This window comes from Staurois parvus, unplaced genomic scaffold (genome assembly GCF_062004578.1).
Source record: "Staurois parvus isolate SC_StPar_1 unplaced genomic scaffold, SC_StPar_1.0 ptg000282l, whole genome shotgun sequence".
NCBI lineage: Eukaryota > Metazoa > Chordata > Amphibia > Anura > Ranidae > Staurois > Staurois parvus.
The window spans coordinates 15,803,236-15,830,688 of record NW_028318078.1 but is presented as its reverse complement, the minus strand read 5'-3'; the positions used below and the strand labels follow the sequence as shown (position 1 = coordinate 15,830,688).

Genomic DNA, 27,453 nt, shown 5'->3' with positions numbered 1-27,453 from the left:
CAAGTCGACGGGACTTGTATGCTGTGACAAAGCCATATCCTATTCAAACCGCTTCAATTTTCTTAGATTGAGTAATTTTTGGAAACCCCTTCAGTGGGTATATAGACTCAGGTATTCACGGCCTGCTATATACACAATATATGTGTTTGGAATCTACGTACTGTGACTACCTGGCTCCCCACCCCCATATGCACCTTTGAACAAGCATCAAGGACCTGATCCTATTTCAAGTCGACGGGAGTCTTTTTGATCCCTATTGATGGTAATATACCCATACTTTGTTTTTTGCTTTCAGGGTTTCACTTGATGCCTGTGTTCTTTATAATAATTTTTTATATATATCCCCAGAATCATTTGGTACTGTGGAGAATCATTTGGTACTGTGGTCTGTGTTTCACTTGGGGTGGCTATCCAGGAAGTCCCTACATTTGAGAAGCGGGTATGACAGTTTCACAACTAAGAAGGTAATGAAGGTGTCCACTAATTACTGTAGAGGGAGGTTTGGTGAGGCCTGGATGTGATTCAGCTCCTATACTTTCATACATTTTTTGTGTATTTTTGTGTTCCAGCTTCCATACATCAGGAGGCTACTCTACACATCCTGACTTATATTGGGAACATATTCGCTGAATCTATGGTTCACTCTAATATGAGTTGGAAATTCATGGAAACCTAGGATCAAAACCTCACCATTACCATATATTGCCTTATATGGTACTCTACTTGCCTAAATGACCCTGATATGAAGACGCTAAGTGCTTTTAAAATGATTTTATTTGCTTGACATGTTCACCGTGCTCATGTTTAACCTCCTTATGATCTATGTGATCAAATAAAGTATTGCCTGTAATTTTTTGAATCCATATTACTCCGCGTGGATCTCTTAGTAACCTTCTTTTTTCAGGTAGGGGTGCTCTTGTCACACTACCATATTGTTCAGTATAGTTTTTTTATAGCAGGCCCCATTATGACCTGTGTGCCACAGGGACTACAGCTCCCTGTATCTTGGTGAGGCTGTGCCTTCATTACAACTCCCAGTATGCCCTGTGTATCCAGAGAGACTACAATACCCAGCATTCCTGTGTATATCACATCTTGGGACTTGTAGTTCTCCATAAGAGGGTATGTATTCATTTTCAAACCCTAGTACATACCCTGTGTGGTCAGAGGAACAACTCACAGCAGCCCTGTCTTTTGGAAGCTGGTGAAGCTGAGACTTGTAGTTCTGTACACTTGCAGATATGGATTCCATAGGCGGCTCCAGTATGCCCCGTGTATCCAGAAAGACTACAACTCCCAGCAGCTCTGTGTAAGTCATGTCCTGGGACATGTAGTTCTGTATTTTGCAAGCTGTGCTTCCCTTACAGGTCCCAGTATACCCTGTGTATTTAGAGGGACTGCAACTCCCAGTAGCCCTGCCTTTTGGAAGCTTATGAGACTGGGATTTGTATTTCTGTACACTGGCAGGCATGGTTTCCTTAGCAGGCCCCAGTATGCCCTGTGTACCGCAGGGACTATACTATACATTTTAAACATATTTACTTTTATACTTTTTATATTTCTAAATATATGTGTTGTGCGTATATATATATTTTGTCTGCTGGGCTTTGCAGTCCTCCTTAACTTGTTTTGTTCAGAGCGATGCTCTCAACCCCTCCCTTCGCACTGAGAGGACCTTTTACTTAGACTTTGGGAATGTGAGGAGGAGTGAAGAGATAACGGGATGAGAAGCAAGCATCAAGTTTCTACATTTCTCCTATATTTCAACCAAGCAAAATGTGCCTTTCAGAATGTGACTGTATTTACGTAATAGTGACGTATACTCTATTGTTTTCTATGTATAAAAGGTTAAGCACCGCTCTGCAATAAACAGAGATGAGATGATGTGAAAGTGGTTGTACTGGACAGTTGTCCGTGTAATTATATTCCGGCGTGCACGCAATCCATATCTCAAAATTAGGAACAGCAGCAGAAATCCTACCCTGAGCCCGATTGTGGTTCTCACAACCTTTTTAGTGACAATTGGTTGTTACATTAAAGTACATTTTTTAAAAACTGAGTGGAGGTCACGTTTCCTGTCTAGAGTGGAGCTCTAAACAGCAGCCAGACCACTCTCCTCATTTCTGCTTCATAAAAGCTGTTTCCATAGCAAAGCTGTTAAAGGAAACTTACACTGGGAAAAATATATAGACTGCCGTAGCTGAGCTGATCCAATGGTGCCAATACTTTCTGACTCACTGGTCCAGAACACATACGGAGGTCAGCTGTTCTGGCTTCTCTTGTGACTTGCTTGTAGGAGGTCAAGGAATGAAAATATAAAAGCACAGCAGCAGTCTCTGTCACAGCCTCATCTGCTTCTAGAGGGCAGTGCTTACAAACTGCAATGTACGCTGCTGCTACTATCTGCTTCTGATTTGACATTCCCAGATGCAGGGAATGCATCATGTGCAGGAGTACTGTTGTGGTGGAGAATCCACTTGTTCAGAGTTCAGGTCTTTTCGTGTGAACAGATTCCCATAACCTTTGTCTGCATTTGCATTTTTTTCTGCCCACTTCTTGCATCATCGTGGACATCTTCCTGACCCTCCTTAAACCACCTATACTATTCAAAAACACTTGATTTCTTCATGGAATGTTCACCACGTTTGTTGTTTGATGCTAGTCTGCCAATCTAGATTTCTGTCACTCATTTTCTGTCAACAGCGTAACACACACATGTTATATCTTCTACTACTCCATACAGACTGAGTCAACTGGTCTGCGACCCCAGCGAGTGCAAGTCATAACATGTCAAAACACACTCGAGTGCAAAATGGCTGTGTGACTCAGCACCATAATGCTAAACCGTGGGCATTCCAGGAAATAAATTGTCACACCTCATATTATTATTTTTCATCTACTTCTTCATGCCAGGAAAGGGAGAATTATTTAAAAAGAACCGTTTGCTTGTCATCACACTATTTCTCCCAGTGGTAAATAAGTGTAAGTATGAGAGGATGATGAATGGGCAAGAATAAGGAAGTAGGTGTCCCATTTAATATGAGAGTCAAGCTTCCTTACTGCATAGGTTATAATGGGTTGCAAATCCAGCTGCAAGCTCCCCATAATACAGAGTCCTTTGCAGCTGTAGATCACATATAGCTAACACCAGCAATGGCAGTAGGAAACATAATAATAAATAAGGATAATAATAGAGGCAACTGTTTCCCTTTAATACATGTATTATATAATTATTTCAAGAATACATAAATATAAATGCATTAAAGTGAACATTAAAATTCTGAAACAAGCAGGTTTCCTATCACATGCTTTCAGTATTGTAAGTTAAAGCAGATCTAAGCCCTAACTGGGCAACATTTTGTTTTCTAAACTACTTTGTAGCATAAACACTTTTATTTTTTTTAACTTTTATTTCATAAAATACTGTATTTGCTTTTTTTTCCATTTCATTTTTTTTTTTATATCAGTGCAGTTGACCTCATTCAACCTCTTTCAGTCTACATTCATTCCCTTCAGCATTGGCTGTACAACATTGCTCTGGATTGGGCTCTTGATGGCTGTGCAATGTGTGTCAACACAACCCCTAATAATCTCGATCAGGGGCGTATGTGACAGGGTGAAAATTCAGGAACACAATTGGCTGACAGTTGTTACATCATACAAATAAATCTCTAGTGTTGCGCTAAATAAAAAACTAAATAATACACAAATTGTGTACAGATATTAAATAAAAAACAAAGATGAACAGTGAATAAAGTGCTCAATAGTGAACCAATACCAGAACTTAAAGTGCAAAGAGGGTTAACTAGACGTCTTCCGGCATCTTCATACTAGCCCCAATGTCTGGTATGACGAAACGCATCGGGCGGAGCCTCCCTTGTGACGTCACTGCATAAGAATTGCCATTTTTACCGTTCCTTACTGTCTGAGGATTTTATGATCACTGTAAAGCTCATGATGCTTGTAAGTGCATTTCTCTCTGTTCAATAAATGGTTTTTTAAACTATCTGCACTATGAGAGGCACCATTTTTATATGAATATATACCAACCTTACGAGATCGGGATGGTCTGAGGAGCCTTTGATGATACAAGTGGTCTAGCTTGAGATACATGAGTCTGGATGGAAGTATTTTTAAAAAAGGCGTTTATTGACCTATAGTCAAGGGGTCAAAGGATCTGGTAAGCCTCCAATTTGTCATCACGATGGTGCAGTATTCACTCTGGTGGTTATATTGAGATGAAGAGTTTGGACTATTCATCACAAAACAAGCGAATTGTTCTATATACCCCATAGGGACTGTTACACAAATGTTAACCCTATTTGCACTTTAATTTCTGGTATTGGTTCTCTATTGAGCATTTTATTCACTTTTCATCATTGTTTTTTATGTAATATCTGTACACAATTTATGTATTATTTTGTTTTTAATTTAGCGCAACACTAGAGATTTATTTGTATTTGTTATTTAGAGAGGATATCCTTTTGGTGTGTTTGCTGCTTTGTATACAATCTGATTTTGGCACTTGAGCTGTTTTCTTGATTTATTTAAGTTGACACATCATAAAAGTGCATTAACAAGGAAATTAATTGCTGGATTACCAAATATAACTAAATGTGCATATTTAAAAAATGGAAATCAACTTTTAAATTACACAAATATGTTAAAGCTTGAGATTCTAGTGACTTTGGTTATATCTACTTTAAAGTAAAAGCATAAACTGAAAACATTTGGTTTTCTAAATGTTAAACCTTCTGGAAAAAAAATCTTCCAAAGCTCATAGTTATCACTCTTTTGCATCATTAATACCGCCAGCTGTGATAGCGAATGTGGCTTCATTTTCTGGCATCTCTGGGCTGTAGGGGTGAAAAAATGTAAACATATAAATTTATATAACATCATACATAAAATTAAATATTGGATTTACTGTTTTTTTTATTGAATTACTATTTGTTACTTAAATGGCATGTCAAGATAAAACATCCTGTATGGGCTTGAATAAGCCCTCAGGTAACACTCATACTGTAGGTGGTTACCCTTACTTTTCTGACTTCTCCTTTGGGCCCCACATCCAATCACTGGCTAAATCCTGCCACCTCAACCTCCGTAACATTTCCAAAATCCACCACTTTCTGACCAATGACACCACAAAACAACTTATCCACACCTTGGTTATATCCCACCTTGACTACTGCAGCTTCCTCCTCACTGGTCTACCGTTACACAGGTTATCTCCCCCTCAGTCTATTATGAATGCTGCTGCTAGACTCATGCACCTTACCAACCGATCGGCCACTGCTGCCCCTCTCTGCCAATCCCATCATTGGCTTCCACTAACCCACCGTATGAAATTCAAAATACTAACCACAACATACAAAACCATTCACAATACGGCCGCCCCTAACTACATCACCAAGCTCATCCGCAGATATTGTTCAAATCGCCCACTTCGCTCCTCCCAAGACATCTTGCTTTCTAGCTCCCTCAAAACCTACTCCCACGCTCGCTTCCAGGACTTCTCCAAAGCCTCTCCCATCCTCTGGAACTCTGTACCACAGTATGTCCTGTCAGCTCCCACTCTGTCTGCCTTTTGGCGATATTTGAAAACTTACTTATTCAGGGAAGCCTACCCCACCTCCACCTAAAAACTATACTTGAGCCACCTCCATTAGATCATCCCTTGTAGCTATCACCTTTTGTACCATCTCCCTCTTCCTTTAGAGTGTAAGCTCCACAAGCAGGGCCCTTCTATTCCTTCTGTACTGAAATGTATTGTCCTTCTGTACTGAAATGTATTGTAGTTGTACTGTCTCCCTTTATATTGTAAAGTGCTGCGCAAACTGTTGGCACTATATAAATCTTGCATAATAATAATAATGAATACGGTACTGGAATTGCTCTTTGGAGACCTAAAGGCATTAAATCTGAACAAAGCACATATTTCTATACTGTTTACTTGCATTAGAGTCATTTCTCTCTGCTGTCTCCTTCCTTTGTTATCAGCATTTGTCACTTCTGACAAGTTTTCCTGACACCAAAAGCAAAGAATGTGACAAGGGAGGAACCTCCAGCACACAGAATGTGACTGATAGGCACAGCTTTGTTCCTGTGTGCTGTGTGAACAGAGTGTAACTGCAGCTCCCTTATCTCTTGCTTTGTGAGTCTGTGAACATTTTTTTTCCATCTCTGAGTTTTGCAAGGATGTAGAGGACAAGTGATTGCAAATAAACAGGTACAACATACTGCCAAATAGATGCCTACCGTTACATGCAAGTGAACTTTAATGGCAGTCCCAGTCCATAGGGTTCAATATTAAGTTGGCCCACACTTTGCAGCTATAACAGCTTCCACTCTTATGGGAAAACTGTCCACAAAGCTTAGGAGTGTGTCTATGGGAATGTTTGACCATTCTTCCAGAAGCGCAATTGTGAGGTCGGGCACTGATGTCGGACGAGAAGGCCTGGCTCACAGTCTCTGCTCTAATTCATACCAAAGGTGCTCTACAAGGTTGAGGTCAGGACTCTGTGCAGGCCAGTTAAGTTCCCCCCAACCCAAACTTGCTTATCCATACCTTTATGGACTTTGCTTTGTGCATTGGTGCGCAGTCATGTTTGAACAGGAAGAGGCCATCCCCAAACTGTTCCCACAAAGTTGAGAGCATGAAATTGTCCAAAATGTCTTGGTTTGCTGACGCCTTAAGAGTTCCCTTCACTGGAACTAAGTGGCCAAGCCCAACCCTTGAAACAACAACCCAACACCATAATCCCCTCTCCACCAAACTTTACACTTGGCACAATGCAGTTCTCCTGGCAACTGCCAAACCCAGACACATACATCAGATTGCCAGAGAAGCGTGATTCATAACTTCAGATAACACGTTCCCACTCCTCTCGAGTCCAGTGGTGGCGTGCTTTACACCACTGCATTTCACCCTTTGCATTGCACTTGGTTATGTAAGGCTTGGATGCAGCTGCTCGGCCATAGAAACCCATTCAATGAAGCGGTCTATGAACAGTTGTGCTGATCTGAAGGCCACAGGAAGGTTGGCGGTCTTTAGCTCTTGACTCTGTAAACAGTTAGCGACTTCTGCGCACTGTGTGCTTCAGCAAGTGCTGACCCCGCTCTGTCAGTTTACGTGGCCTACCACTTCATGGCTAAGTTGCTGTTGTTCCCAGTTGCTTCCACTTTGTTATAATACCACTAACAGTTGACCGTGGAATATTTTGTAGCAAGGAAATTTCATGGATGGACTTATTGCACACGGTGGCAACCTATCACGGTACTACGCTTAACCACTTGCCGACCGCGCATAGCCGAATGACGGCTTCACCGCGGCCGGCCAGTTCTGAGTGGACGTCATATGACGTCCTCCCAGAACGCGCTCTCCTGCGCGCCCCAGGGGGCGCGCACCCGGCGATCTCCGTGATCGCTGTGTCCTACGGACACAGCTGATCACGAGATGTGGTGAAAGGCCGATCCCACCGGCCTTTTACCACGTGATCAGCGGTGTCCAATGACACGCTGATCACAGGAAAATGCAAGTGCCGGTTCTCGGCTGCACTTTCCTCACGCTGTCAGATCGTGAGGAAAGTACTGCCGAGATCCGGCAGTTGTCAGAGCGGGGATCGGCACCGATCATCAGGGCACTGATGATCAGTGCCCTGATGATCGGTGCCCAGCAGTGACCCCCGCAAGTTCCGATCAGCTGTGCGCCCACTAGCCCCGCCCACCCATTCCCAGCAGTGCCCCCACCTGTGCCCAGCAGTGCCCCCACCTGTGCCCAGCAGTGCCCCCACCTGTGCCACTCTGCAGTGCCACCTACCTGTGCCCAGCAGTGCCACATACATGTGCCCAGCAGTGCCACATACATGTGCCCAGCAGTGCCACCCACCTGTGCCCACCCACCTGTGCCCACCAGTGCCACCCACCTGTGCCCACCAGTGCCACCCACCTGTGCCCACCCACCAGTGCTGTCCACCAGTGCCACCCACCAGTGCTGCCAGTCAGTGCCACCAGTCAGTGCCCAGGGGTTGTGCCAGTCAGTGCCGCCAGTCAGTGCCCAGAAGTGATGCCAGTCAGTGCCGTCTATCAGTACCCATCATCAGTGTCACCTATCAGTGCCGCCTATCAGTGCTGCATATCAGTGCCGCCTATCCGTGACCCCTAATTAGTGCTGTCTATCAGTGCCGCCTATCCGTGCCACCTCATTAGTACTGCCTATCAGTGCCCTTTAGTGCTGCCTATCAGTGCCCATCAGTGCCGCCTATCAGTGCCCATCAGTGCCGCCTATCAGTGCCCATCAGTGCCGCCTATCAGTGCCCATCAGTGCCGCCTCATCAACGCAAATCAGTGAAGGAGAAAAAATACCTGTTTGAAAAATTTTATAAAAGAAACAAATAAACTTTTTTTTTTTTTTTTATTTTTTTGCACTTTTTTTAATTTATAGCGCAAAAAGTAAAGCGCCCAGTGGCGATTAAATACCACCAAAAGAAAGCTCTATTTGTGAGAAAAAAATGATCAAAATTTCATATGGGTACAATGTTGCATGACCGCGCAATTGTCAATCAAAGTGCGGCAGCGCTGAAAGCTGAAAATTGGCCTGGTAAGGAAGGGGGTATAAGTGCCTGGTAGGCAAGTGGTTAAATTCACTGAGCTCCTGAGAGCAACCCATTCTTTCACAAAGGTTTGTAGAAGCAGTCTGCATGCCTAGGTGTTTGATCTTACACACCTGCGGCCATGGAGGTGACTGGAACACCTGAATCCAATCATTTGGAAAGGTGTCCCAATACTTTTGGCAATATAGTGTATTCCTAATACTAATATTTGGAGAGGTATTTAATACATTATTTTCATGCAATAAATTGTAGTATATGTATAATAATAATAATTAAAAAGAAAAAAAAAAAAAAATATATATATATATATATATATATATATAAGATATTGAAACACATACATTGAAACTCTTTGCTATGTTAATTTTATGCAAGGTCACCTTGGTATTTGGAGAATAGCCTGTTTATCTAGACCAGCAATGGGCAAACTACGGCCCGTGGGCCGTATACGGCCCGGCGGACCTTTTAATCCGGCCCGCGGAGCGTGGCAAACATCGGCTGTCAGAATGTGTGTAGGCGGGGCAGCGTGAGGAACGTGAGGGGAGGGGAGCTAGGCTCCTCTCACAGTCCGCCCTGAAGACCGGAACGGCGCGGGAACACAGCGAGAGGAACACGCGGAGCAAAGGTAAGTGAATTGACACAGGGGGACTTGGGGACTTAATATGGGGGATGAATTACTATATGGGGGATGAATTACTATGGGGGATGAATTACTATATGGGGGATGAATTACTATATGGGGGATGAATTACTATATGGGGGATGAATTACTATGGGGGATGAATTACTATGGGGGATGAATTACTATATGGGGGATGAATTACTATATGGGGGATGAATTACTATGGGGGATGAATTACTATATGGGGGATGAATTACTATGGGGGATGAATTACTATATGGGGAATGAATTACTATATGGGGGATGAATTACTATATGGGGGATGAATTACTATATGGGGGATGAATTACTATATGGGGGATGAATTACTATGGGGGATGAATTACTATTGGGGATGAATTACTATGGGGGATGAATTACTATATGGTGGATGAATTACTATGAGATCATATCCGGGAGATTAAGGTGGAGTTCACTCTGGGTTTTCTGGGCCACTGTGGCAGAGGTGGTTCCTGACCGGATTTTGTGGTCCACTGATGACTACCAGCAGGTGGTATAAATAAGGCATGGCTGAAGCAAGAAGTTGCTCTTGGTCTGGGACTCAGAGTCATATCTAAGTGAGCTGTGGATGAAAGTTTGTGTTATACAAGCAAGGAAAAGATTTGCATATTGTTTTAATTTTTTTGGTGACAGGGAGAAGCCCTTCACCTTTTAGAGAAGAATCTTCTGTGATTAGTTAGTACCTGGATGGCGAGAATTTATTTTCTGTTTTGTTTGTTTTAATTCTTGCAACCTTGTCAATAAAACTGACGTTAAGTCAGACTTTAGGAAAGCCCTGCTGTTTGGACTACCTTTTTTCCAGGGAAGGTGATCTCCCCCTCCCCACCTGAGCTGCCCCCACAAAATATATATATATATATATATATTACACTCAATATACTACATAAATGTTTGGGAGGCAATTAACAATCTGAAACTTCATGAAAGGGTTGATGAACTGAAGAGTTTGGAAACCCCTGCATATGAAATTACCTGTCATAGATTTTAGCAATGCGTAGCTCCCCTCTACCTTTTCTTAAGCTGATTCTTGTTGTGGAAGCATGTGCGAGTATATGACCTCCAATTGGCTTTTTTGGGTCAGCTTGAAAGCTATAAATAAAACAAAACCAAAAAAAACTTCTGAAGATTTAATGATATATAATTTTTTAGAGCAAGGATTTAGCATTTAACAGAGCAAAGAGCAGTACAAAAGAAGATTGTTACATACCAGTCCAACAAAAGGTCTAAATTAGGTTTTCCGCCACTCACTTCTATTTTTTCAGTAATGCAGTACAGTAAGAGTTTTCCCATACAGCGATATATACAACATACTATTGCCAGCATTGCACTAATTCTCTCAAATTGTAAATGCAGCTAAATGTAAATACATTAAAATGAGCACTACGGACATAACTTATAGTCAGTAGGATGTGCCCCTTGTGCTGGTTTCTCTTCTTGTAGTTAAAATCCTCTTCCGTCTCTAATAGCCCAAACACTGGTGCAGCAGTGTTTAATACATCTAAGGGGCTGTCATGGGCTCTCATCAAAAGAGTCCACCTATGCCTGTCCTTTCCACCTAGCTGCTCTATTTATAGAATCCATTACTGCAGCTTAAAGGAATGAAGTAAGATCTCTGAATGTAGGGTGTGGGACTATCAATCATCTGCCCACTCTCCATTCAATAATCAAATATTCAGGATAGCTTTTTACCAAGCAATCAGTACAGTTTCACTTGAATAATGTTTGCACCCTTCTAATCAGCCCGGTTTACCTAACAGGAACTCAAACACATAGCCCAATATTGGTCCCCAAAGAAATCTACATCAAACACCTTCACTTGTACCATGCCTTTTGCTTTCTGTAGTTATTTTTAAACCTAGATGTGATTTAGGTTCCATTCACACCATTGCGACTTTACAGTGCGACTTGATGCAACTTTGACGTGACTGTGACTCTGGATGAGTCGACTTTGGTTTTGACCAAGAATGATTTTTTTCTGCGGTAAAAAGTCACACACAAGTCACATGTATATCATTCAGGTGCGACTTTCATGCGACTTTGGAGAGTATACATTGAAGATTGAGGTCTTTAGCCCTAAAGTCACATGAAAGTCAGACCAGTAGTGTAGTGCAGGGACTAATTCAAGTTGCTGCAACCTGAAGTCACACAGATATGAATGGTACTTATTGGGAAACATGGGATGCGACCCCAAAGTCTCATGACAAGTTGCACAAGTGTGAATGGGCTTTTAGGCATTGTAGTAGTATAAAATTATCTAAACTCACTGTGGGCAATTGACCATTTATAGCAGGGGCAGTCAGAATCCGGAGCAGTTAGAAATGACAACCATTCAGCTTCTATCTTTCATTATCAAATCTTAACTGGACAAGCTGAAGATGTAAGCTATACCACCCCTCTGAGTGCAGCTCTAAAACGTAACCATTTCCACCATGTACTGTACAACTAAAACTTACAACTTAAATCTTTGTGAATATACATATTCCTTATCCCATACAATGAAAACAGCATATGCATAAGCAAAATATATTAACATGCACACAACATGCTTCAGTGCCTGCTGTGAAGTCAAATACATAATTCTCCTAAAAGTACACTCATATTACTACACAATAGTTCCATATAAATCTGGCATGATTCCAGTTTTCAGTATCACCCCTTCTTCCATTTCCCATAGTGTTCATGAAATACCATTTTTGTGCAGATACATCGCCCAGAATGTGTGCTCACCTTTTTGGTTGGACCCCTTGTCGCTAAGAAGGTCTAAAATACTTTTACCCCTTCAGGGATTAATTGTGCTCTCCAAACTTCTTATACACTTTATAACACCAGAACAAGGCTTGAAAACAGACCACATAGATTCATATTGTTTTTCATTTAAACAAATCATCAAGTCCCACCACCAAGGTAAACCACCATTCCCGTTCTGAATGAAAAACCAACTACAGCCCTGGCCAAAGTTTTTTGAGAATGACACAAATATTAATCGCATTGAGATTTTACAGTCAATCCTCAAGAGAAGGGTGAACAAACACCCCCCACAAATTTAAACAAATTCCAAGCATTGATTATGCAAGAATGGGCTGCCATCAGTCAGGATGTGGCCCAGAAGTTGATTGACAGCATGCCAGGGTGATGTGTAGAGGTCTTAAAAAAGGAGTTTCAACACTGCAAATATTGACTCTTTGCATAAACATAATGTAATTGTCAATAAAAGCCTTTGACACTTATGAAATGCTTGTAAATTATACGTCAGTATAACAGAACAGCATCTGACAAAAATTTAAAAACACTAAAGCAGCACACTTCGTGAAAATTAGTGTCATTCTCAAAACTATTGGTCAGGGCTGTATAGTGGCGCCTAATCAATTGCAACTGTGCAGCTGCCCCAATAAAGTGTAAGCACTCTGACATAAAATACTGTACATAAATCCACAAATTCGTAATGTGACTCCAAAACGAATGAAATAAAGTCCACTTAAGTGGATTTCCCAACACTACACCAGATTATGGGTCCTTTAAGAGGATGCTGGATCATGTTCTCCCAAAGGAATCTTCTTCACCACTTGTGTCCAAATAAAAAGTGCAGACTCACCAGAGGATTTTGACCCCTTGTTACAGGATGGTCAAACAGTGCTAGATCGCCCAAAGATGTTCTCTCATCAGGTAAGTCTCCAATCTTCATCCAATTATATCTTTAAGATGGGCTCAGTAATAAAGCAGCAAATATTTGTTTAAAAAATATATAAGTGTAGTATTTATTGAAGATAAATAATCCAAATAAAAGTTGTATAAAACACACTCACATTTGATGGTGCCTTTGATACCGGGCACCAGTGTATACAGCCTGTGTGTAATGGTGTCACTGCCACCGTTGGCCGGTGTGTGTTCCAAGCCTCGATTTCGTGGGCTGGATGTGACGTCATGTAAGACCCGGAAGTAGCGGTCCCACGCTTCTTCTATGTACGTTTCACCAGAGCTGCGTCTTCAGGAAGTCATGATCCAGCATCCTCTTATAGGACCCATAGTCTGGTGTGGTGTTGGGAAATGCACTTAAGTGAACCATTTTTTTTATTTTTTATTAATTGCATCTTACAAACACCAAAGACATTCTTCTACATAATCCTCTACAATTTATTACAAATTTTCCAAACTCCTTATCATACCCCAGCCCCCCCAAGACCTCCCTTTTTCCATTTCTTATTACTCCTCTAGTGTTCCATCTTCACGCCTTCATTTCTCTTCTGACCTCTTTTCATTATCTTTCTCCCTCTACTCGTTCCTTTATTCTCTTTATTCTTCTATACCAGGGGTCTCCAAACTATGGCCCTCCAGCTGTTGAAGTACTACAAGTCTCATCATGCCTCTGGGAGTCTTGCCTATGGCTGTCAGTCATGCAAGTCCTAATGGGATTTGCAGTTCCTCAACACCCGGAGGGCCGTAGTTTGGAGACCCCTGTTCTATACCATCAGGGTAGAGAAGAATGGACCACCTTGGAGTCCTTTAGTGTTTCAAATGTATTATATCGTGATCTCCAGATACGATGACCTGATGGAAGGAGAAAGGAAGGGAGAGGAAAAAGGAGGAAAAAAGGATATTGGGTAAAGAGAAAAACTATGGGATGGTAGATAGGAATGTTGTTAACTTTATGACATATAATGTAAAAGGTCTGAATACTCCAGTAAAAAGAAAAGATTCTTAGGAAATTTATCAATATTCAGCCGACGCAGTTTTACTACAAGAGACACATTTATCCCAAGATTCAAGAATTATGTCATAATCAAGAAATTATCCGGTCAGATACTATGCTGATTCCCAAATAAAACGGGCTAAACAAGTAGCTATAGGAATGGCAAGAAATGTAAGATTTACAATAGAAGACAGGAGGGTGGATCCAGAGGGTCGGTTTTTGTTTTTAAGGGGGAACTGTGTGAAATGGAATGTACACTTGAAAATATATACTGCCCAAATAAGAATCCAATGGCTTATTTAGAAGATACCTTAAGGGAGTTGATGGATTTTAAGAAAGGGATACTGATTGTAGCAGGGGATTTTAATTATTGTATGGATCCCCAGTTTGATACATCATCGCGTGTACAGAGGGATAGAGGTAAATGTCTAAGATCTATTATAAAGAAACTGTATCAATGTCAATTACTGGACGCATGGAGAATCAAGCATATGGGAATTAGAGACTATACATTTTATTCCCCTGTACATATGACATATTCTAGGTTGGATTATATAATGATAGAACAGACTATTTGGAGTCGTTGATTAACTTCAATATTGAAGTTACATCATTATCAGACCATGCTCCTGTTACGATGAGGTTGAAAGTGAGTGGTGTGCAGAATAAAACATACGCATGAAAATTAAATGAGACACTCATCCAAGATCAAGAGATGGAAGTGAGAGTATGGGAGGAATTATAACAATATTTTTTAGCAAATGAAACGGAGGGAGTCTTGGTGGCCACAGTATGGGAGGCACATAAGGCGTATATAAGGGGCATCTTGATTACTATAGGGGCAGAAAAAAAAGAAAAAGAGGTCAGAAAGGATAAAAAGGTTAATAGAGGAACTATATGCACTGGAGCAGTTACATAAAAGAAGAATAGAAACGGAAGTACAACGTACAATTATTATAAAGAGAGAAGAACTAAGTAATTTATTTGAACAGGAAACAAATAAGGTCTTTAACAGGGTGTTAAGAAACAGATATCAATGGGGGAATAGACAGGGAAAATTTCTGGCAAGGTTAGTTAGAAAAAAATAAATCAATAAATTTTATAGAGAAAATTAGAAACGAAAAAGGAGAATTAGTTTATCCAACTAAAACAATTGCTAGTGTATTTCAGAAATATTATAGTTAAACCTAAGAATAAAGATCTGGAGAGAGATAGAAATATAAAAATCCAGACATATTTAAAAGAGGCTGGAATACATAGATTAAACAAAGAAAGATTGGCATTGTTAGACTGATAACACAGGAGGAAATACAAATTGCACTAAGGAGTACAGCAGCAGGAAAGAGCCTGGGACCAGATGGATTCACAGTGAGATATTACAGGAAATTTAAAGGACTATTAGTGTCAAAAATGGGTATTTATGTGAACGCATTGGGAGAAGGAGTGCAAATGAGGAAAGAGTTGTTTATTGCACATATTACAATATTGCCTAAGGAAGGCAAAGACTTATCTCAATGTGCTAGCTACAGACCAATCTCATTATTAAATGGAGATACGAAACTATATGCAAAAATTATTTCTAGTGGGTTGAAGGATCTAATGCCGAAGCTGATACACTTAGATCAGGTTGTGTTCATACTGGGAAGAGAAGGTAGAGACAACGGACTAAGATCTTTACTGCTTCTACAAAAAAGCAAGAAAGAGAAATCCCCAGTTTTAATCCTGTCGATGAGGAGCACTTTACATTGTAATCTGTCAGCAGCAATAAAGATTAATGGTACATTGTCAGAATCTTTCAAAATGTACAATGGAACGAGGCAGGGATATCCACTCTCACCCCTCGTTTGTTTTAACTGCGGAGTCTCTTCTAGCAACGATACGGAAAAGTGTAGATATAAAAGGGATTCGGACAGGAGAAGAACATAAAGTGGCGGTGTATGCAGACGATATGTTATTTTATGTGATAAATCCTAGAATAACATTGCCAAACTTAATGAAAACTTTAAAATATTATAGAGAACTATCAAATTTCAAAATTATTCTTGCAAAATTGGAGATCTTAGATATTAATATGCTAACAGTAGAAAGACAAGTATTACAAGAAAAATGTCCATTTTAAATGGCAGGACAAAGAATTAAAGTTTTTGTCCTGGATAGGTTGAATTAATATGGTTAAAATATTGATACTACCTAAAATCTTGTATAAATTTCAAATGCTTCCAATTTATTTGCTGCAAGAGTATTTTAGGCTATTAAAAGGAATGATACTGAGATATATATGGACAAATAAAAAACCAAGGATGAAATATGTAAGGATAAAATAAATGAGGGACTAAATATGCAGGAGATTAAAAAATACTACTGTGCAGTAATTTTGTCACGAATAATGGAATGGGTGTACAATCCACAAGGGAAAAGTTGGGAAGGGATTGAAACACCACGAAGTGAAGCACAATTAGACAAAGTCATTTGGGCTCCACAACAGTATCGAATGCTTTCTGAAAATATGAGCACTTTAACCACTTGCCCTCCTGAGGATTTACCCACCTTCCTGACCAGGACTCTTTTTGCTATTTGGCGCTGCACTATTTCAACTGGCAATTGCGTGGTCATGCAATGCTGTACCCAAACAAAATTTATGTCCTTTTTTTCACACAAATAGAGCTTTATTTTGGTAGCATTTGGTCACCTGTGCACTTTTTATTTCTTGCACTTTAAACAAAAAAAGGCCAACAATTTAAAAAAATACAGTGGGGCAAAAAAGTATTTAGTCAGCCACCAATTGTGCAAGTTCTCCCACTTAAAAAGATGAGAGAGGCCTGTAATTGGCATCATAGGTAGACCTCAACTATGAGAGACAAAATGAGAAAAAAAATCCAGACAATCACATTGGCTGATTTGGAAAGAATTTATTTGCAAATTATGGTGGAAAATAAGTATTTGGTCACCTACAAACAAGCAAGATTTCTGGCTTTCACAGACCTGTACCTTCTTCTTTAAGAGGCCCCTCTGTCCTGCACTCATTACCTGTATCAATGGCACCTGTTTGAACTTGTTATCAGTATAAAAGACACCTGTCCACAACCTCAAACAGTCACACTCCAAACTCCACTATGGAGAAGACCTAAGACACCAGAAACTAAATTGTAGACCTGCACCAGGCTGGGAAGACTGAATCTGCAATAGGCAAGCAGCTTGGTGTGAACAAATCAACTGTGGGAGCAATAATTAGAAAATGGAAGACATACAAGACCACTGATAATCTCCCTCGATCTGGGGCTCCACGCAAGATCTCACCCCGTGGGGACAAAATGATCACAAGAACAGGGAGCAAAAATCCCAGGACCACACGGGGGGACTTAGTGAATGACCTGCAGAGAGCTGGGACCAACGTAACAAAGGCTACCATCAGTAACACACTACGCCGACAGGGACTCAGATCCTGCAGTGCCAGGTGTGTCCCCCTGCTTAAGCCAGTACATGTCCAGGCCCATCTGAAGTTTGCTAGAGAGCATTTGGATGATCCAGAAGAGGATTGGGAGAATGTCATATGGTCAGATGAAACCAAAATAGAACTGTTTGGTAGAAACACAACTCGTCGTGTTTGGAGGAGAGAGAATGCTGAGTTGCATCCAAAGAACACCATACCTACTGTGAAGCATGGGGTGGCAACATCATGCTTTGGGGCTGTTTCTCCGCAAAGGGACCAGGACGACTGATCCATGTACAGGACAGAATGAATGGGGCCATGTATCGTGAGATTTTGAGTGCAAACCTCCTTCCATCAGCAAGGGCATTGAAGATGAAACGTGGCTGGGTCTTCCAACATGACAATGATCCCAAACATACCGCCCGGGCAACGAAGAAGTGGCTTCGTAAGAAGCATTTCAAGGTCCTGGAGTGGCCTAGCCAGTCTCCAGATCTCAACCCCATAGAAAACCTTTGGAGGGAGTTGAAAGTCCGTGTTGCACAGTGACAGCCCCAAAACAACACTGCTCTAGAGGAGATCTGCATGGAGGAATGGGCCAACATACCAGCAACAGTGTGTGCCAACCTTGTGAAGACTTACAGGAAACGTTTGACCTCTGTCATTGCCAACAAAGGATATATAACAAAGTATTGAGATGAACTTTTGATAATGACCAAATACTTATTTTCCACCATAATTTGCAAATAAATTCTTTACAAATTAGCCAATGTGATTGTCTGGATTTTTTTTCTCATTTTGTCTCTCATAGTTGAGGTCTACCTATGATGCCAATTACAGGCCTCTCTCGTCTTTTTAAGTGGGAGAACTTGCACAATTGGTGGCTGACTAAATACTTTTTTGCCCCACTGTATATAGTAAACTCAAAGTTAGTCATAAATTTAGGCCAAAATGTATTCTGCTACATGTCTTTGGTAAAAAAAATCCCAATAAGTGTATATTGATTGCTTTGTGTGAAAGTTAGTGTCTACAAACTATGGTATAGATATTAAAATTTAGGCAATTTTTTTATATATAGCGCTGCACTAGTTTAACTGACACTTGCATGGTCATGCAATACGGTACATAAATGAAATTTGTGTAGTTTTTTTTTTCACACAAATAGAGCTTTCTTTTGGTGGTATTTGATCATCTGTGCGCTTTTTATTTTTCCTGTGCGCTGTAAACAAAAAAAGACCAAAAAGTTTGAAAAAAAAAACGGTATTTTCTCATTTCTGTCATAAAAAAAATCTAAAAAAACTAAAATTTCGTCGTAAATTTAGGCCAAAATATATTCTGCTACATGTTTTTTGGTACAAAAAAAATCCCAATATGTGTATATTGATTGATTTGTGTGAAAGTTATAGCATCTACAAAATATGCTTGCTTTTATCCGGTCCTTGGGTCACTTTTCGCCCCACTATCAGCAACAATGGAGCATAGTTTCTGCCTTGACACTTACAATGGGGCATTATTCCTCTCACTGACAACAACAATAGAGCACTATTCATCCCCCTAATACCAAAAAGAGGACACTCCCACTGAAACCAAGACATTTTCTACCACCTCCTAAAGTTTGAATGACAGTAAACTGGCCCTTTGTTTAGAAAGTTTGGAGACCCCTGGTATACCGTAGATAATGGAATTTACACAGCTTTTATTTTCTGACTGCCTATCACATTTCTTGAGGTGCTAAAATACCAGGACAGTACAAACACCCCCAAATGACCCCTTTTCGGAAAGTAGACACCCTAAACTATCTACTGAGAGGCATATTGAGTCCATGGAAGATTTATTTTTTCCCACAAGTTTTTGGAAAATGACAAACATTTTTTTGTTTTACAAAAAGTTGTCACTTAAATGATATATTGCTCACAAAAGCCATGGGTATTTGTGGAATTACACCCCAAAATACATTTTGCTACTTCTACCAAGTATGGGGATACCACATATGTGAGACTTTTTGGGAGCCTAGTCACATACAGAAGCCTGAAATCCAATGACCACGTTGAAAGCCTAAAGGTGCGTAACTTTCTCATTTCACTTCCTCACTACCTATCACAGTTTCGGAGGTCCTGAAATGCTAGGATAGCACCCCCCCAAATGACCCCTTTTTGGAAAGTAGACACCCCAAGGAATTTAAAAAGAGGCATTGTGAGTATTTTGCAGATCTAATTTTTTCTCAGAAGGTTTTGAAATATAAAAAGAGAAAAGAAAAAATATGTTTTTGTTTTCTTCATCTTCTAAAAACTTGTGGCAACAAACGAGATTTGCAAAATACTCAGCATGCTTATCAAATTCGTTGGGTTGTCTACTTTCCAAAAAGTGGTTATTTGGGGGGTTTGGTGCAAGCCTGGCATTTCAGGGCCTCCGAAACTGTGATAGGTAGTCAGGAAGTGTGATGAGGAAATAAAGCTCTTTAAAAGCCTGAAGGTGCTTATTGGATTTTGGGGTCCTGTACTTGGCTAGACTGCCAAAAAGTCTCTCACATGTGGTATCACCATACTCGGGAGAAGTAGCAGAATGTATTTTGGGGAGTAATTCCACATATACCCATGGCATGTGTGAGCAATAAATAATTTAAGTGACAATTTTTTGTAAAAAAAAAAAAAATATTTTTTTGTCAGTTTCCAAAAACTTATGGAAAAAAATAAATTCTTCTATTGACTCAACATGCTTCTTAGCAAATAGTTTTGGGTGTCTACTTTCCAAATAAGGGTCATTTTATGCCCAGCATTAGAAGTTTATACCACACATCACTCACTCTGAACTTACTTTGAACCCCCAAACATTATATATTTTTTTTAAAGCAGACACCCTAGTGAATAAAATGGTGGGTGCTGCAATTTTTTAATGTCACATAATACTCACGCAGCGATTTTTCAAATGCAAATTTTTTTTAAAAAATACACCTTTTTCACTTTTAATGCACAAACACACAATATATTGGCCAATTATTTGATAGTATATAAAATATGATGGCATGCCGAGCAAATAGATACCAAACATGACATGCTTTAATACTGCGTACATTTTTAATATCCATAGGCAACGCTTTAAAAGCCTTTAGCTGTAAACAGCAAGCACATACGGGAAAAATAATAATAATATTTGAGCTGCTCTCCAAGACTTAGATTGGGAGGGAATATTGGCATCAATGAACACAACACAGAAGTGGGAGTGCTTCAAAAAGATTGTATGTGAACACACTGCAAAATATATTCCATGGGCAACAAGTTTAAATGGCTAAAAATAAAACCTATGTGGCTTACGGCCAAAGTTAAAAAAGCTATAGATAATAAAAAAAGAGCTTTTATTAAATATAAAAATGAAGGAACACCATCATCGTTTAAACATTACAAAGCATATAACAGAGTATGCAAAAAGGAAATAAAGGCTGCAAACATTGAAAACCAACAACAGATTTCAAAAGATAGCAGGAACAACTCCAAAAAATTCTTCAAATATATTAATAGTAAAAAGATCCAGTCCTAATACCTTAAATACCTTCTTCAGCTCTGTGTATACAAAGGAGCATGGGGGAGCACTTGTCCATATTGGGCATGGTATTAACAAAGCTCCAGATGATCCACACAATTGATATGATCCAAAAATATTTAAGACAGAATAAAGGTGAATAAAGCACCTGGACTGGATGGCATACACCCACAGGTCCTTAAAGAATTGAGCTCTGTCATTTCAAAGCCATTGTTTCTAATTTTTAGGGACTCTTTAATGACTGGCATAGTACCACTGGATTGCCGTAATGCCAATGTGGGGCCAATATTTAAAAAGGGGTCACAAGCTTTACCAAGTAATTATAGAACTGTTAGTTTAACTTCTATAGTTGGGAAGATACTGGAGAGTTTAATAAAAGACCACATAGATGAGTTCTTCCTGGAAAAAAATATTTTAAGCAACAGACAGCATGGATTCATGAAAGACAGAAGTTGTCAAACAAATCTGATTTCTTTTTGTGAGTAGGTGAGCAAAACCTTGGACAGAATAGGTGGCGGTGGACGTGGTATTCTTGGATTTTGCAAAAGCGTTTGACACAATTCCCCACACACGGCTAATGTGTAAGGTAAAGTCTGCGGGCTTGGAAAAATCAGTATGTAAATGGTTAGACAACTGGCTAAAAGATCGTATTCAGAGAATAGTGGTTAACGATTCATACTCTGAATGGTCTGGGGTTGTCAGTGGTGTACCCCAAGGTTCAGTGTTGGGACCCTTACTTTTAATATATTTATAAACGGGTCTGTTATTAAAAATACAATTTCAGTCTTTACAGATGACACCAAGCAGTGCAGTGGAATAACATCCATACAGGATGTCTTCAACTTACAAGCTGACCTCAATGCACTGTTTAATTGGGCAACTATGTGGCAAATGAGGTTTAATGTTGATAAATGTAAGGTTATGTACTTGGGGGCTAAGAATATGCATGCATCTTACATACTGGGGGGGGGTACAACAGGGGGAACCAATGGTGGAGAAGGATCTGGGAGTTCTGGTAGATCACAAGTTTAATAATGGCATGCAATGCCAAGCTGTGGCTAAAGCGAGCAAAATCTCTCTTGTATTAAAAAAGGTATAGACTCCAGAGAGAGAGATATCATTTTACCTCTTGTACCCCTGTACAAATCATTAGTAATACCTCATCTGGAATATGCAGTTCAGTTTTGGGCACCAATTCACAAAAAAAACATTGGGGAACTGGAGAAAGTACAGAGAAGGGCAACCAAACTGATAAGAGGCATGGAGGAGCTCAGCTACGAGGAAAGATTAGAGGAACTGAATTTATTCTCTCTTGAGAAGAGGAGATTAAGGGGGGATATGATCAACATGTATAAATATATCAGTAGTTCATATAGTGAACTCGGTGTAGAGTTATTCACCCTGAGGTCATCACAGAGGACTAGGGGGCAAGCTTTACATCTGGAGTAAAAGAAATGTAATCTCCAAACACGTAAAGGTTTCTACACAGTGAGAGCTGTGAAAATGTGGAATAAACTCCCTCAAGAGTTGGTTCTGGCCAGCTCAGTGGATTGCTTTAAAAAAGGCCTGGATTCTTTCTTGGATACACAGAATATAACTGGATACTAACATTTATAGGTAAAGTTAATCCAGGGAATATCCGATTGCCTCTCGGGGATCAGGAAGGAATTTTTCCCCTACAGAAGCAAATTGGATCAAGCTTTGCTGGGGTTTTTTTTTGCCTTCCTCTGGATCAACTGTGGGTGTAGGATTATAACTTTTTTTTTTCTTTTAATGGTTGAACTGGAAGGACGTTTGTCTAACCGCTGTTAACATACTGGCACGGGGTCAACCCATGCATACGCAGGCACACGTGCAGGGGGCAAGGATGCTTTTTTTTTTTTTTTGAAGTTATATTGATTCTGTTAAAATTATTTTTACACTGTCCCTTTCATTGTTTTTTATCACTTTTAATGTTATCACAGGGAATGCAAATATCCCCTATAACTTTAATGGGCATTGTCATATTTTTTTTTTGAGAAATCTGGGGTCTATCAGACTCTAGATATCTCCTCTGCCCTTACATTATCTAATCTCACCAAGATCGGTGTGATCAGATGCTTTCCAAATTTACAAATGGCGCTGTTTATATCCTGCAAAACTGAAGTGATGAAATGCTTGTAGCTTCCGATTTCTTAGACTATAGAGATGATTGGTTCCATTCAGGTCTCCAATCAGCTCTATGTTCAGCTGGCAAAAACACCGGCTGCATTCTCAGGTTACCCCCGATGGCACGGGACTTTCCGATAAGGCCGTGAAAGGCAGAGGGGAAGGGGGGCATCTTCTACCGCTGCTTGTAAAAGCAATTCTGCAGCTGATCGTCAGCTGAAAAAAACAATACCAGGATGATGCCTGCAGCTGCAGGCATCATCCTGGTATAAACACTCGAAGTCTGTGGGCTGAATGAAAAATGAGAAGAAATCTCTGCCAGAAAAAGTGTGTGGTATGCCCACCATTAGAATATACCGCCTGCGGGGAGTGTCCAAGATGGCGACTGGAGCAGATGCTTAGTCCCGAGCTCCGGCGCCTTGCAACTTAATCTGCTGCCATCCGGGGGCAGCGGCATATATTCAGCCACCGGAGATCCTGTGGCCCCTGTTTGACACCTGAGGAGAGGTCCTGGGCATTTTGGTCCCCCTCCGGAGCTCCGGAGCAGCCTACCGCGGCCCTCGAAGCCGCGGTCTTTCCCGCTATTGTGGCCAGAACGGGCCGCCGCCGCTGCTCCACCCCCCTGCTATCGGGTCTGCTGCTGGGGCGGCCTGTGTGTGAGTCCCTGGCCTCTATACCGGCTCCAGGGTCCGCATCAGGCCTGCACATTTTCAAATAGGGTCTGGAGGCATGCTGAAATGGATGAGAGGCCCCTGACAGGCCTGGAAACCTACCCCATCAGCCTCCTTTCCATAAGGGGTGGACCAGAAGCCCGTGTCCCCTCTGCAGGTCTTCATCACCACCGTCCGCCTGACCTGGTTGTCGCGGACCCGCACGTTCCACCTGTCGCTGTGTTTCTGGGGCTTACGCCCGCTCTGCCTGGGATTTCATCACCCTGAGGAAGGTATTGTTACAATTGCAGCCTATATCTACCCCTCCCTTTCCATTGTGATAATCTTTTCTGCAATTTAATGGTTATGGCGGGACGCATAAAGTGTTCCGCAGCAATGGATCTTATGTAAAAGCAACCCCATTGGGGGTCACGCACGCGTCACCAGGGAAGATGACCATTTGATCTCCCTGCGCCGTGCCACCGGAACATATACCTCGGCAATCGGGCTTCTACACCCTGGCATATAATTTCAACTGGTTGAAGGCGCTTGTGAATTTCCTGGGCTTTACCTAAAAATGCATCGTACCCCACGCACCAAGTCCAAACACCGGGCCTAGCAGCAATCCCCTCCGCATAGCCACACTAGCAAGATAACGCCCAGCCCCCCAGAGCCTGATGACATCACACAGCTTACAGGGGATCCAGAGTCGGATGGCGATAGTCAGCAGCAATTCCCATCAGTTCTGACCGGCCCCCTTGAACAAAACCCTGAAGCCTTGTTACACAAATTCCACGCCATAGTGCGTGAGGAAATTACAGTTACCTCTCGTAAATTATCTTCTGATCTGGTAAGAGGCCTAAAAGAATTGGGTCATCGTGCCCATCAACTAGAACAACGTATGGATTTGGCGACTACAGTCTTGGAGGGTCATGAACAGGAGGTGGACGATCTGCATGCTGAGCTGGACACTTTAAAAGATAAATTGGAAGATGCTGAGAATAGAGCCCGCAGAGATAATCTCCGCATCCGTGGGGTTCCTGAGGTAATCACTGATCTACAGGGTACTGCCACCGCCCTATTCCAGGAACTGGCCCGAGATCCCCTTGGAACGACTGGAGTTCGACCGTATCCATAGAACTTTAGCTCCTAAACCCTCAGAGGGCCCTCCCAGGGACATTATCATTAAATTCCACTTTTACCTCACCAAAGAGCGTCTACTACAGCCGGCTCGGAATCGTCTGGCTTTGGAATTTCAGGGTAACTCCATTCAGCTGTTTGCGGATTTGTCTCCAGTCACGATTGTGAAACGTCGTACCCTGAGACCCTACCTTCAGATTCTACAATCAGCTGATATCAAATACAGATGGGGTTTCCCTTTCAAACTCTCTTTCTCCTTCCAAGGTCGTCAGTTCCAAGCTTCTTCACCTGCAGATCTTCGCCGTCACTTTCAGGAACTGAAATTGGAATTGCCACACTCCCAGACTGAGGAGGCTACAGTCTCTACACGTCCGCGGAGCTCCCAGTCTTCGCGTAAATCATCTCCAAGTCAGAGTAGCTCTCAGGCTCTTCGATCTTTACAGGCACAGCGTTTCCAGGAAGTTTCTGTGAGTTGGCATTCTGTGTCCGGTTGGGTATTCACATTTGTTTTTTACTTTGAGCTGCGGGCGACATTGCCCACAGGTATTCCTCTGCAGTTAGCCATGTAGCACTGTGTTATTGACCGACCGGTGGTAGCCTCTAGCGCTCCACAGACCAGAATTCCCCAGGGCACGGAATCTAAGTCCCGACCTGCTTGTTCACCAGGGCCCCTGATGGTGGGGATGGACTTGGAGCAAGCCGAAACCAGGTCGCGGCCCCTGGGTGCAATCAGCTGTGGTAGAGGCACTTGTTGGTGGTACGTAGCAGGTGAGAGTCTGATGTGAGGAGGCGGAGTGAGCGAAGTCAGACAGGCCAGGTCGGTAACAGCGGAGACAGGTCTGTACAAGCGGCAGGCAGGAGAATACACGGGTCACGGTCCAGGTTTGGCAACAGGAGATCAAAAGCACAGGATTAGACAGTAGAATGGTCAGGCAAGCCAGGGGTCAGAGCAGGAGACAGTCAACGAATCAGGGTCAGGCAGGGTCGGCAGCAAAGCAATCTCTCAGGACACAGGATACAGGAAAAGACCATACGGCAATTAAAACAGTCAGAGCCTGTTTAAATAGGGCGCCCTGCACTCCTATTGGTGCCAGGCGCACGTCCGCGAGTGCCATTGTCGTCATGGGCGCCCAGGTCCTAGTGCCCGCACGCTAGTGCTCCCGGCATACCGCGCATGCGCAGACTTGCGTGTCGCGATCCAGCTTGAGATCCCTGACATTGCCTCCCCCCTACGGGCAGCCTCCCGATGCCCAACCGGTTCCTCCTTTGAGGGTGGTTGTGAAGAATTTCCTGAATCAACCTAGGAGCATGGCAATTTTGAGCAGGTTCCCATGAATTATCTTCTGGCCCGTAGCCTTTCCACTTGATGAGAGTGCGTTTGCCCACCCCTTCTCCTGCAGTCAATATTAGCTTCTACCTTGAATTCCTCCTCCCCATCGATGTCTATGGCCTCTGGGGGTCTAGATCTACGATCAGGTATAGGGTCTGGTACAGCGGGTTTCAACAGAGACACATGAAAAACAGGGTGAATTTTGAAAGACTCGAGAAGTGCCAGCTTATACGCAACCTCATTGATCTTACACTGTATTCGGAAAGGGCCCACGAATTTGGGTGCCAATTTTCTTGATGGGCATGCCAGTTTTAGATTGGTCATTGCTAACCACACCTGGTCTCCTGGATGCATGACCAATTCCCCTCTTCTTCTTTTATCAAACATCCTCTTACTATCCTCCTGGGCCTTCACCATGGTTTCCTGTAACAATTTATTGGTTGTAAAGAAATTCAGGGTCTCTTGAGCCACTGGGACAGAGTTTTCCGGGACCAGATCAGGCAGAAAAGAGGGGTGGAAGCCATAGTTGGTGAAGAATGGGGACTGCTTAGTGGCAGAGTGGCATGCATTATTGTAAGCAAATTCTGCTAGAGGCAAAGTGCCAGCAAGTTATCTTGAAGGAACGATGTATAACACCTAAGGTACTGTTCTAGTGTTTGGTTGGTTCGCTCAGTCTGTCCGTTTGTTTGCGGGTGATATGCTGAGGAGAATGATAGTTCGACTTCCAACCCTTCGCACAGAGCCCTTCAAAACCTTGAAGTGAACTGGACACCCCGATCTGAAACGATATTCTTCGGTACCCCATGCAGTCTTATAATTTCTTTGATAAATACTTGTGCTGTTTCCGAAGCAGATAATGTACCTTTCAATGGAAGGAAGTGAGCCATCTTAGAGAGCCGGTCCACCACCACAAAGATTGCAGTATGGTTTTGTGATGGCGGTAGTTCCACAACAAAATCTATTGAGATCATGTTCCAGTGTCTGTCGGGCACCAGCAATGGTCACAGCAGACCCCAAGCCTTGTCCCTGGTGGGCTTATTCCTGCTGCAGACGGCACAGGACGTGACGTATGTTTCACAATCCTTGGCCATGCTTGGCCACCAAAACATGCGTCCAAGGTCTTGTGTACCCCAAAGTGGCCTGCCAATGGGTGGTCGTGGCAATAGCCCAAGACCAGAGCTCGGGTCTCTTTAGGCACCAGGATCTGCTCCCCCCTCCACAAGAGACCTTCTCTGTT

At 42.0% G+C, this 27,453-nt stretch overlaps 1 protein-coding gene across 1 annotated transcript in view; it reads right to left on the bottom strand.

The window, feature by feature from the left end:
• Window positions 1-4,415: 4,415 nt before the first annotated feature.
• Window positions 4,416-27,453, bottom strand: part of DMC1 (DNA meiotic recombinase 1) — a 205,709-nt gene continuing 182,671 nt past the window's right edge. Inside the window, exons 11-12 of the mRNA XM_089681997.1 lie at window positions 10,270-10,386; window positions 4,416-4,856 (exon numbers count right to left, since the gene is read on the bottom strand). Coding sequence (XP_089538123.1) covers window positions 4,787-4,856; window positions 10,270-10,386 — 187 coding nt within the window. The 3' untranslated portion in view covers window positions 4,416-4,786. The remainder of the gene's footprint in view (window positions 4,857-10,269; window positions 10,387-27,453) is intronic.